Raw genomic sequence first — 12,991 nt, 5'->3', positions numbered from 1 at the left:
GATTTTTTGTATGTCTATGTGGTATGCTCTGCTTTGATATTATAAATGGGCCATGACTTTGTGTGCTATAATATATTTATATCTCTGTACAAGTACTGATCCATAACTGTCTATTTTGATTATGAAATACATGCTGATTGTTTTTACATACATATTCCTGTTAGTCTTTAACTAAGTGCCCCGCACGCATCAAAGGGTATGAAATTTGTTCAAATTTTCGTTGAAACACGACCTTGGAATGACTAATAAATTAAGGGGGCGTACGCCTCGTGAATTCGCAAGCCATTATTCATAGCCTTTTACAATGATAACAAGACGATATCGTTTTAGGACAATACCAGATTGGGTCTGAATATATTTTCCCAAACTGAATTTTAACAATTCGTGGTGTGTTTATCAACTTTTAATTATTCAATGGATTACTAAAAAGTACAATACGTGTAACAGAGCCACTAATTGTGCTATTTTTGAGAAAGAATAACAATAAATGCCACATGTTGGACGTTCAGATTTACACACGATAACAAAATTGGTGGGATTATCGATTTCATTGTTGCGATTCATTCAAAATGGCGTCGAAAAGGAAGCAAGATGACAAGCATCTCAAGCAATTACGGGAGATGGTTAGCAGGGAACACAACAAAACATGTTTCGAGTGTAATCAGAGGGGACCTACATATGTTGACATGACAATAGGGACATTTGTTTGTACAGCATGTAGCGGAATTTTGTAAGTATTATGATCAAACTTGTCATACCGGCATTTTATTTGGGCGGGTATTGCAGCGGTCGGGCATGACTTACGGTTACGTGTTCATTATGCACGGGCTGCTGCTGGCGGTTATGTGAGGTACAGTGCCTTACATGGGGCGTGTACCTTACTTACGATCAATTCAAGCCGGGCATTCAACTAGTGTCTCTGTTGTTTGATCTCGGATTATATCCGTCTCTTTCAGTATGATGGACTGAAACATTTGATGCTAGAAATGTAGATGCAGTTAATTGTAGATCTATGATATGCAGTTAATTGTAATGATTCAATTTTTGTTACCCTTTGCTTTGGTAAATTCGATTTTGAACTTGTTGAATGATGTTAATTAATTGTTATCCGTTGTTTAATCATTATGATAATGATAATGACTGTGTCTGTAAATAGTGTCAATCTCTTTCTACTCAAGTACTGCTCTACTCTGATCTCTCCCTCTTCCCCTAGACAAGCCCAATGATTTCCATCCCTCTGCTCTGTGTGTCTTTTTCTCAGTCACTGACTCGGCTCAGAATAGTCAGATACAGACAGACACCGATTTGCGGTCATTAAACAATGCACCATTTTTTCCCTGTTCAAACTGTACACAGGAAATTTTCACTCTTCTCCCCCCCCCCCCCCTTCTTGGCAGATGTATTTCTTTTCTGTTTTTAAAGTGAGATACATGTACATCATACATATGTAGAGTAAGGGAGCCATGATTCGTATGCCTTAGCATTTCAGAGCTTTAATTTTAAATTGAAAAATAAACAAATCAACTTTGATTTTCTCCTTGTACTTGTTGTAGTCGGCTTGCGCACGAGCCCCAGAAAACTAAACAAGCAACATCGCTACACTAAGAGATCTGGCCGGAAGGCCTGTATGTAATCAGGCAAACCTTTAAAAAAAAAAAATTGGCAGGTTGCATGGCAAGCTGGCACATTACAGTGTACATGTCATTTGATTTTTGTCAGTGCCACACTCTTTCAGTACTTGCATCACAGCATCAGTATAATGGCTTGTGATCAGACAAACAAACAAAAAAGGGCACAAAACCTTGTATTTTACAACTTTAAGCCCATTTTTGCCTAATTTTTGGCACCTATATTGCATTTTTGGCAGCAGAATGAAGATTTTAGGATGACTTTGGAGATTTTTTGTGATTTCCATTGTAGTCAGTGACTACATATGCCTGTGATTGTCTTGGCGGATGTTAATTTGTGTACAAATCATGAAGCTTATATTGAGTCCTGATAATGGAATCCCATACATTCGCTGAAAAAAAATGGTAATTCTGAATTGTTATACAGCAGATGAGTCATTCAGACTCAGCAAAATATGAAATAAACAAACAAACACTTGGCGGGAAACCAAAGTCACTGAAAAGAATTACTCACATTTACAAATTATTATTACTGAGGCAACATGATAGGCACATGTGTTGAAGGACTACCTCAGTTTCATCTTTTTTTCCAATTCCTCACTATCCAGCATTCCATCTATCGTACAGTCCATGTTCCTATGAAAATGATTAAGCAGATATAACTTTACAGATTTGGGCTCAGTGACAGTTTTTTTTCACTGAAAAACTATTTTCAGTCATTACCAGAACTCGAGATTACTTTTAAAATTCGCCAACATAGAAAGGAATACATGTACATGTAGGTGTAGGTGTGCTTCATGTACCATGATACAGAAAACTTTACTTCAATTCTTGAGTATCAACTAGAACAACTCTTTCAAAGGGGGTGTTTCACAAAGACTAAGATCGACTTACATCTGTAAGTTGGACTTTGAACTATGATGGCAGGCCATTCATGCCACTGGTTGCTCTCACCATTGGTCTTCTCAAGGGACGTCACAAATCTACAGAATTTACATGTTTGATAGTTCATTGTTAAAGAAAAAGAGTTATTTACATTTTTAACTTAAGTTATATTTAAGACTTGGACTTACATGTATACTATATGCGATTCATGCCATTAAAAAAGTCTTGAACCAAATGTAAAATTAGAGGAAAAAACATTACAAATTATGATCTTTAGATGTGTTTTCTTTATTTAATGAACTATCAACAAATCTAAATTCTGTCGATTTGTGACCAACATTTGTACGTCCCTTGAGAATCCAATTCCAGGAATGATTAAGAGGAAATAGTGGCATGAACAGCCTGCCATAGTTCCAAGTCCAATTTAAAGAAAAGGTTGAGTTCTGGGAAGAGGGGGAAAATAGCTTGTGAGCGTTATCATTGTTATTTTTCATGTGTTGAAGAACATCAGATTAAAAATGTTTCCTGGAAAGCATGGCTCTTCAAATGCCTTGATATTTTAAATATGGCATGTGACAGCATAAATATCGGGATGGATTTTTATGCCACATGTTCGTGTAGTCCCATATACATCTTTCTGTGTACAGTGCTTGTAACTTTACCAAGACTGGGCCAAATTGTTATAATTTTGATGATTCCAGAACCTTGCAGTATACACCAATATATGCTGGATGATCAACCTTTTCTGATCATTTCCACAATTTCACAATGCGATCGCATGACCAGAACTCAACTTTATCTTTTAGTCGTTCTTAGTTTTTGTGAGACACTCCCCTGTAGTGTTGTGGTTTGTAGTAATCCCTTTCCGTTGGCATAGATTGATGATGTTGTTTTATCTTTTTATTTGTATCTCTACAGAAGAGGCATCAATCCTCCACACAGGGTCAAATCCATCTCAATGGCCAGTTATACAGCAGCAGAAATGACTTCCTTAGAAAAGAGTGGCAATGAGGTAAATTTACAGTTTCACAAACCAATATTGTAGGAAAAACTGTTAATGACAACTTGATTTGAATCATCAGGTCATGGCATTTGTGTGGTTGCGTTACCTGAATTTTTGTGAAACGAAAACGGAAGATGCACCTTAAGGACACGTCCTTTCATAGATTTGCCAAACAGTTTCACAAAGTGTCAGGTAATTTGGACCACCCGATCGAACACAATGACGTGATGATTCAAAGTAAGCCGTTAACTACCTTGTTTGTTTTGCTTCAATTTCATGCAATGTTACTCTTGTCACTTTGGTTCTCTCTTTTTTTCTTTGAAAAAAAATTATATATGCCTCCTGTTGCTTCTTTTCCATCTGTGTAAATCTCCTTTCTCAAGTTCTTTTTAAAGCTTATGTATTCTAATATAAACATGTAGTTATATTGAGTCACTCAATGTAAAAACTGTAGGACTATTTTGTGATAGTCAAGTAGACAGGTGGTGAAGTTTGGGGGGGGGGGAGGCGGAGGGAAGGAGAGAGGAAAGTCAGAATTTGTCAATCTTAGTTTCTTGAATAAGGCTTTGATGTTCTGTAAAGGGGAAGTCAACCTAACTAATCAGCTGGTATTGATAAAAACGAAACGATAAAAACAAATTAGTGAAAGTTTTAGCAATATCTGATTAAAAGTAAAACAGAATGAGTACTGACAAACATTAAAGGGGAAGTCCACCCTGATATTACCTTGGTTTTGATAGAAGCAGAAAAATGGGGGGACCATGTCAACAACAAAAAATTCAAATGGGATTAAAAATAAGAAAGTTATTTATTTGTTAATCTACCCATGCGTGGCATTAGCATTTAGCACCAAGGGTGTTATTCACTGGTTAGAAACCTGCTTATAAGTGATTTTACAGTATGCTCATCGAAATGATGCTCTTCTTTTCACCTATTCCATGTGTTCTTGCACCTCCTTACCCCTCCTCAGGCTAGTAGGCACATATGGCTGGGCTTGTACGACTCCAAATCACAGCCCGGTCCAGAGTCCAAAGAAGACGGCAAGGTGCGGGACTACCTGGTACAAAAGTATGAGAAGAAGAGATGGTACGTCGAGCCAAGCCAAGCCGCGGTCCTCGCGGCTGCCAAAGCCAAAGAGGCGTCGGAAAGTGCGGAGAGGAAAAGCACAAGCAGTTCACACAGTACACCGGAGCCCAAACCGCTCAAGTCGTTAATAGGCAGCAACGCAGCACCGATAAAAGTTTTACAGGTAATATCTTGGAGGTGTTATGAATAGTGTACTATTACAAATTCAATGTCGTCTAATATAGGGCAGTGTATCCTGAAAATTATCAAATTCAAATTCTTTAACCAAAACTTTGTTCCAAAGGAGGAAACGCTAGGGCTATTTTGAGGCACACGGGTCATTTCTGTAATCCCAAAGAAAATTACAGATGCCTCCATAAATTTTGGTTGAATTTTGATAATGAATCAGTGCTATCCATTGGATAAGTCTGTGGCCTGTGAAACCAGGGGTCCATTTCTCGAAACCATCATAAGTCTAACTTCTTGACTAACTCAGCGTTAGTAAGCTACTTGTCCGCCACTTGTTTCACGAAGCCCTCTTTGCCAAGGTCAAGGACAACATCAACATCATGACTAAGTAGTTATGACACCTCCAAACCCTGTCAAATCTCTGTTATAACCTTTAAGTCGATGTGCAGCGCCATCACATGTCATTTATTGGGCAGACATCTCCGTAGTTGGAGGATAAATTTATGACTGTCTTGCCGTTGGTTTCGAGAAACGGGCCCCTGTTGTACAAACTATTATCCTTTTACTACACATGTAGACAGTAATCTACTTTTACTTGTCTTAATCCTGGTAAGTTTAATACAACGGGCCCAGGTGAGGTAAATGGGTACCCAGTTTGAACAAATTTATTGGTGCTTGATTGCATTAAAGTGGCTTGGCTAAATTCCATGTAAAAACATGATACTCTGTATTGAAGCACACTTCTTTGTGACACCCGGTTGCAATTTATTTACAATTTCTAAATCGTGGTGGCTCTTTTGCACCCGCTCATTTGCAACATAGATTAAAGGGGGGGGTAGCATGACGAGAACATGTGTCTTTCCCGTGGCCTGACTCGGGGCCAATACGACTACGCAGGACTGCAATATTTAAGTGCTTGCAACATGCGCAAAACCGAAGCGTGAAGAGAACTTCAGTCTGTTTCACGCTAGCGTGTGCTGACCGTTAATCAAGACCATTCGTTAACTTGCAGTTGTCCAATAGAAGTCATATACGTTCAATAACCAGTATTTGCCATGCTACACCACCTTTAATTAATTTTCTTGATTTGATTTACAGCCACCTGGTCACTCCACTTCCACACACAACATTAGCAAACCTCCTACGCTAGCTCAAACTGCCAACAAACAGAAGTCAGTTGATCTTCTGGCTGATCTAGGGGGAGATCCTTTCGCAAGCACATCACAACCAGGTATGATCAATGAAAATGAATATTCATATGTTATGAGTGATTTAGCTCTGGAAAGCTCTTGAAAACTTCTTCTTTTTTTAAAACCAAAACACAATAAATTAGCAAATGAAAATATATTACATTTGCCAGTAAGAAAGGACAAAAGAAACGGCAATTCCAAAATGTATATAGCAGAATTTGTTTGCAGTATCAATGCAGAAATGTACTTAGGATTCAATAATGTAAAATTCTTTGTGTCACTTTATGTTGGGCCTATTGTTGGGATAGAACAATTGGATTATACCAAATAAACATTCCTGAGACAGTTAACTTTGTCCATTGTCAGAATATCAAACCACTCTAGTGTTCTTGATAGTTTTATCGATACCCATTTTAAATATATTGAAAGGTGTGTCCTTTGTGTTTGCCTAAAGTTATAAAAGGCATCAGTTGATATGAGACAATTATATTGGTGTTAATAAAACATCTTTAAAGCCTATCTGCACTAGTTTGGCCACAAGGGATTAGACCTCCCTTCATGGTCATTGACAGGTGGTTATCTCATCAAATCAGCTCTCAATTAACATAAGACAAATGGGATCATGGGTAACCAACGTGTATCGCTTAGGCAGTGTTTGCTATATAGAGGGCGCAAGTAGGTATACATGTAAGTAGTGCAGTGGGGCTTTAAAGATAAAGACCAGTTATGGCCATGCGATTGCACTGTGAAATAAACGATCAGAAAATGTTGATCATCTAGCATATAAGTATTGGTGTGTACTGCAAGGTTCTGGAATCATCAAAATGATAAGAAATTTGGCCCAGTCTTGATAAAGTTACGAGCACTGTACACAGAAAAATGTATATGGGACTACCCCCACACGTGCGCGACCAGGCGTTATATCTATCAGGTCCAAATACATATAATGATTTACAAACATATCAATTAGTAGGCGGTTTCTCAGCAAAATTTGTATGATCACGTATTAGTCAAAACATATTCTTTCACATGATTGGTAATAAGAGCTTCCATTTCATTTTTTGAAAGGGGGGCGTTTCCAAAACTGGTCTTTACCTTTAAAATTGTATAAACTTTTGTTTCTGCAGCAGCACAAGCAGGAGGCTTTGGTCAAGCTCCCTTTGGTCAAGCAACTCAGCAATCACCGTTTGGTCAGCCAGCCCAACAAGCAGGCTTTGGGCAACAGCAGACACCGTTTACACAGGCTGCGTTTGGGCAACCGGCAGCCCAGCAGGGTGGGTTTGCTGATTTCAACCAGGCTTTTGGAGGACCAGCACAAAGTAGCCAAGGTAAGATAACCCCTCACCCAATCAAGGATTTGATTTGATTTGATTTATTTTCTGTTTGATTTTCTTTTTCTTTTGCAGTTTTACAAATATGTAACAAACAAACATTGCAAATTTTACACATGACAAAAGAATAAATATAAAGTAAGGCTGGCTATATCTAATCGAAAACATCAAACAGGATGACTTGTAATAATAATAAAAAGATTATTTTATAAAGCGCTTACCGCCAAATTCTCTAAGCGCTATAACAAACAAATAGACTGATAAACAATTACATATTAAACAGAACAAAAAAGTGCAAATAAACCTACACACAAATTACAATACATATGAAATACACATCAATGTGAACAGAGTTACCGGTAGTTAATCATCAAAAGCAATTTTGAATGAATGTGTCTTAAGACAAGTTTAGAATTTGTTTACAGTTTGTAATATTCCATTGAGCAGGGATGCGTAACACGAAAGGTTTAGAATCAATTGTGACTTTGAAACAACCATTCTGATTGGCTCAATGTCAGCTTTTTTTAGACAAGATGTGGATACAACAATGATTTTCATTTGCCATTCCCATCTTTGGATCAATTCCAAATATTGTATTACACGTCCCTGTACCAGATACAAGAACGATAAAGCCTCTTTCAGATATGAAAGCCTCAAAACATATTGGGGCAAAACAAAGATGGTATTCTGCGAATAAGGTTTCAGGAAGAAAAAAACTAGTGAAGTGACAATGCAAAATCAAAACATGTATGAACTGTAAAAGTTATTACCGGTAGTCATGCTAATTAATATACAATGTTTGCATAATAAATTACCTTTCAAATATTTATCTTTTTCTTTATCTTGTGACACACATAAGTCATTACGATTAGCAGTTTTTGCCGTGCTCACCTCCATGTAATTCTTTTTTACCCCACTCGATATTCATGTATATTTATGAATCATTTAAATTTTGTCCAACAGTTGTTTTTTTACGCAGTTTACTGTGCCATATCCGAATAGATTTTTACAATGACAACGTTCAAAGGCACTTCATGAGGTCCTGTGTATGCATGATGTGTGAGCTCATGCGGAAAGGGGGAAACGTGTGAAAATTGTATAATAAAGGAAATGAAAGTAATAGAAGTGGAAAAGGGAAGGAAGGGCAATTTGTCTAGCCAGGAATAAGATATAGACAGCCAGAAAGAAAGAGAGCAAGAAATTGTGAGAGTGACTAAGAACTAGAAAAAGAGAGTAGAGAGAGAAAGAGAGAAAGAGAGAGAGAGAGAGAGAGAGAGAGAGAGAGCAAAAGAGGAGAGGGGGGCAGGTCTCTGATAGAACATTGATGTTTTTAATCAGGACTGGTCTTAATGATTAGATCACATTATATTCTTGGTTGTGAAGATTATTGAAATCCCGTCCTGAGTTGACCCTTGACCTTGCTCAAACGATACAATGAAGCTAAAAAATTGGCTCTTCTATGTTCATACATGTACATTACTACATCGTATACAATGCAGGAGCATGTATTAATTGGTTAACACTAAACTGTATATTAAGCTCACTGTAGCTGCATGATAACACTTGGTGAGGTTGTAATATACATGTATTAAAGGCCTGTTATCGAGGTGTAATAAAAAAAGACCAAGGAAGTTAACATGTAAGTGGGAAAAGGTATTTGTAACAGGATGTTAAGTCAGGTACGGTAAACATTTTCCTGCAGAAAACAGGAAATATTTGAACTCTGAGCCCACATTTCCTCTTGCATCTTCTGAGTGTGTTATTAAAATGCATTGTATACATGGAAATACATACATGTACATTCCTTTATAATTTGACCTCTGGACCATGCTATATTGATTTCCAAAGAAACTGCCTTTTTATATTAAAGCCTCTAATAATAGATGTTCTTCCTCCTGCATGCATGTTTATTTCCCTGTTTGTGAATATACGTGTATGTTGGTAATGAGCGTTCCTATTTATGTTGTTCTTAGCCTGTTATTGTTGTTTTAGTTTTATTGGCATGTATATCAACTATGAATGTTTACGCCTTAAATGCATTTATGTAGTCTGGTTACCAGACACACATACTCGCTTTTAAAAATTGGTACCGGTAATTTAATTTTTGAATGTGTACTTGCCTGAAGCTGCTATGACTTTGCTTTATTGCATTAGGCTTGAAACCCCCATGCATACCGTAGTTTTGTTTAACATGTGCTCGCCTGAAATAGATATAAATTGAAATCCCCCATTTCCACCCCCATTTCTTTTCTGTAATGGACCCTTTTTAACGAATATCACTTTTATGAAGTAGAACAAAAAGCTCACAAACAATACGAAGCAAGACTAAAAACGAAAACCAAGTGGTGCCCTGCAGTGTATCTTAATGAATCAATTAAAATGTCGCAAGATGTTTTGGACATAATGTTCTTTGCCCTTAGCCTTCATCATACTGAACTTGTACTAACGCTTTTTATACTGGAAGATACAATTTGTTAAGGGAATTTGATATTATTGTGCATATTGATTAAAATTCCAGTGGTCACTTCATGCTTTACCTTACGGTTTTATAGCTCTTAGTATGCTTCCTTCAAATTTGTTTAATTCCTTGCCTCCAAACTTGCATGCAGCCTTTCCAAATAATACAGAGAAAGAAAGTTTTGCCACATCCAGTAGTTCAGGAGATCTAGGAGATTTATTCTTTCCCCCTCAAAACACCCAACAAAATGATCGTGAGTAAGCTTGAGTGTGTCTAACCCTAGCTAGGAGTGCACTGCCCTAACTGAAATAGAATTGAGAAAATAGTGTTTGATGAAGTCTTCAATAGGCCTGAGCCACCTGAGTTTTTTCGCTTCATAAACCAGCCGAGGCCCCGACCGTGAGCCCGGATTTGATATCTCTCATCCAATACATCGATCTTTACATGTGGGACAACAAAAGGGACTTTGTGTTCACTTTGTACATACCTAAAACTTGGCTTTTGCCGAGATGGCTAGAATTTCTTCCTCTTCACTTTTTCCAGGTGAAATTTTATATCATAGTTGATTCTCCTATTAAAAATATTAGCAGTTGTTCATTGAGGACTTTGTAGTATTAGAATCCTGTTTCTAGGGGAAATTCACTACTTTGAAAGCAGAATTGACCGTTATAAACAGAATTCCAATAATAGATAGTCTTAAATGAAAGAATGCTATTTTCTTTTATTTGAGAATGAATTGGAGCATGAAATTTCACAAGGTAAACAAAAAGAAAGAAATTTTAGCCATCTTTCTAACCTGCTTAAGCCCAGTTTAAGGTTAGTACAAATTCAATTCAAAATCTCTTCTGTCACATGTGGTTCATCAGGACATCAAGACGGTTTTCAGTCATCAGTTTTAAAGAGAAACCATGATGACTCTGAATTTTAAAAAAATTACTTGTAGCCCCCTGTGCTTCCTAACCTTTTGTCTCCAAACTTGCATGCAGCCTTTCCAGATAATACCAACAAAGAAAGTTTTGCCACATCCAGTAGTTCAGGAGACCTAGGCGACTTATTCTTTTCCCCTCAAACCTCCCAACAGAATGATCGTGAGTAAGCTTGAGTGTGTCTAACCCTAGCTAGGAGTGAACTGTCTTAACTAAAACCGTCTAGACTCTCCAAACTTGATCCTTTCTTATATTGGGATTTCACTGTTTGAACTCTAATTGACCCCATCTAGATTTTACCATCTACATTACTTCTAACTTTGTTGTGACTGCACTACTTGTTTTTAACATTAGGATTTCACTGTTTTAACAATGATGATCACATTAACTCCATCTAGATTAGGTGTACTTCTAACTTTGTTGAGTCTGCACTGTCGAAATTCATAACTTTCTTTTTTTTTTTAATCATTTTTTGCTTTAACTTTTATTTACATGTTTCTCTCATTTCTCTCATTCATATCAGGGTGGAATTAATAAATTAATGATTGACAGTGGTTTATACGGTAGCCTCTAATCGGGCACATCTACAAGGAGGTCAATGAATATGCATATCAGTGACGTCGTGTCAATTCATGAATATTGATGTTCTTGACTGCGCGCGTACGATCGTACGTACGTACGTGCAGAATTGGGCCTAGGGGTCATGACTGTACAATGAAGGGTATACACCGATACGGGCGAATTTTCATGGATGTGAGCCCTCTACGTTTATCATTACACGCTGGGGGGCTTCTATCAGCTTGCGCTTTCATCTTGCATGCAACGATCATTGCTTTCTCACAGACAAACCACTTATTATTCCTTGCCGCTTTCGGACATTTCAACTTCATTTTGTCTAAATTTATTTCATTTACGATGGATGAATGGGTAGATGATGTCCGTCATTGGCGAGTTTTGCGTGCGTTTTCGGCAATCGAAGTTTGGGAGACGCCGTTGTAACGGTGCCCCACATATTCATTATCGTGTATGTTAACATGCAGATGATTTTATTGAATTGAAGAGAGTGAGAGACGGAATGATTTAGAGTTAGAATATAAATAATTCAAGGAATTTTAGCTAGCTGGAGCAGAGTTGTGAGTTCGATCTTACGGTACGGAGGCACTCTCACCACACCGCCAGTAGATGCGGTCTTAAGTACGAACGAGCTCTCGCTCATTCAACTTTCCCATTCAGGTGCTATCCAGAAGCCCCCCAGCTGCCCCCCAACTGTAGCGCCACTTACGGCGGCTTGCGTGGAAGGTCGCCCAAAGTGTATTTGTGTATACGTGCAACACAGTGGTTCAGCCAAATCAGGGCAAAATCTTACCATTATACAGTTGTATTGTCCGTGATTATGAGGTAGAAGTGTTTGAGTGTTAAGTAAATTTATTTAGTGTGGATTTTTATACATTTTTGATATAGTTTATACAAAAATGGCGATTCTTTGGGTCGTTTTTTAACTCCATAAAACGCGTGACCAACTCTGTCGTCGGCTAAACCACCTCCATGTAGATGTGCCCGCCTACCTCTACATGACTTGTGCCCGATCGAGATAGGGATCGAGTTGTGTAATAAAATAGTATTCTATATTCAATATCCGAGAGTTAACGGATGTAACATTAAAGCTCCCTTATATAATTATGAGTTTCACATATATCAATTTATCTTCTTTTCATGGATTTTCTTTGGATTCTACGTGTTTTACGTTGTCAAACAACCACCTCCCTGTAGATGTGCCCGCCTCCCGCTACATGTGCCCGAGATAGGGGATACTGTGGTTCCATGACACATGCTCCGCCGACGATTGCTCCGCCAACATTTACTCCGCAAAACGCGACAATTGCTCCGCGACATTTGCTCCGCGACATTTGCTCCGACGTCAAATGCTCCGCCGACAGGTGCTCCGCCGACAGTTGCTCCGCCGACAGTTGCTCCGCCGACAATTGCTCCGCCGACAGATGCTCCGCCGACAATTGCTCCTCCGACAATTGCTCCGCCGACAATTGCTCCGCCGTCAATTGCTCCGCAAAACGCGACAATTGCTCCGCCGACATTTGCTCCGCCGACATTTGCTCCGCCTGAAGCGACACTTGCTCCGCCGACATTTGCTCCGCCGACATTTGCTCCGCCGACATTTGCTCCGCCGTCAATTGCTCCGCCGACAATTGCTCCGCCTGAAGCGACAATTGCTCCGGTGACATATGCTCCGCCGACAATTGCTACGACGACATTTGCTCCGCCGACAATTGCTCCGCCGACAATTGCTCCGTCGACAAT

At 38.5% G+C, this 12,991-nt stretch overlaps 1 protein-coding gene across 3 annotated transcripts in view; it reads left to right on the top strand.

Annotated features, from left to right (window-relative positions):
• The first annotated feature begins 514 nt into the window (after positions 1-514).
• LOC576314 (arf-GAP domain and FG repeat-containing protein 1) overlaps positions 515-12,991 on the top strand; it is a 31,790-nt gene continuing 19,313 nt past the window's right edge. Inside the window, exons 1-6 of one of the 3 annotated variants that reach the window (XM_030981680.1) lie at positions 515-730; positions 3,432-3,525; positions 4,487-4,765; positions 5,869-6,001; positions 7,091-7,288; positions 10,736-10,837. In XM_030981680.1, coding sequence (XP_030837540.1) covers positions 570-730; positions 3,432-3,525; positions 4,487-4,765; positions 5,869-6,001; positions 7,091-7,288; positions 10,736-10,837 — 967 coding nt within the window. In that variant the 5' untranslated portion in view covers positions 515-569. Of the gene's footprint in view, positions 731-3,431; positions 3,526-4,486; positions 4,766-5,868; positions 6,002-7,087; positions 7,289-10,735; positions 10,838-12,991 lie in introns of all 3 variants that reach the window. The other 2 variants (XM_030981679.1, XM_030981681.1) reach the window with 2 other exon arrangements.

The sequence above is a fragment of the Strongylocentrotus purpuratus genome, unplaced genomic scaffold, assembly GCF_000002235.5.
Source record: "Strongylocentrotus purpuratus isolate Spur 01 unplaced genomic scaffold, Spur_5.0 spur5_scaffold_12, whole genome shotgun sequence".
NCBI lineage: Eukaryota > Metazoa > Echinodermata > Echinoidea > Camarodonta > Strongylocentrotidae > Strongylocentrotus > Strongylocentrotus purpuratus.
This window is presented reverse-complemented; position numbering and strand designations above follow the sequence as displayed.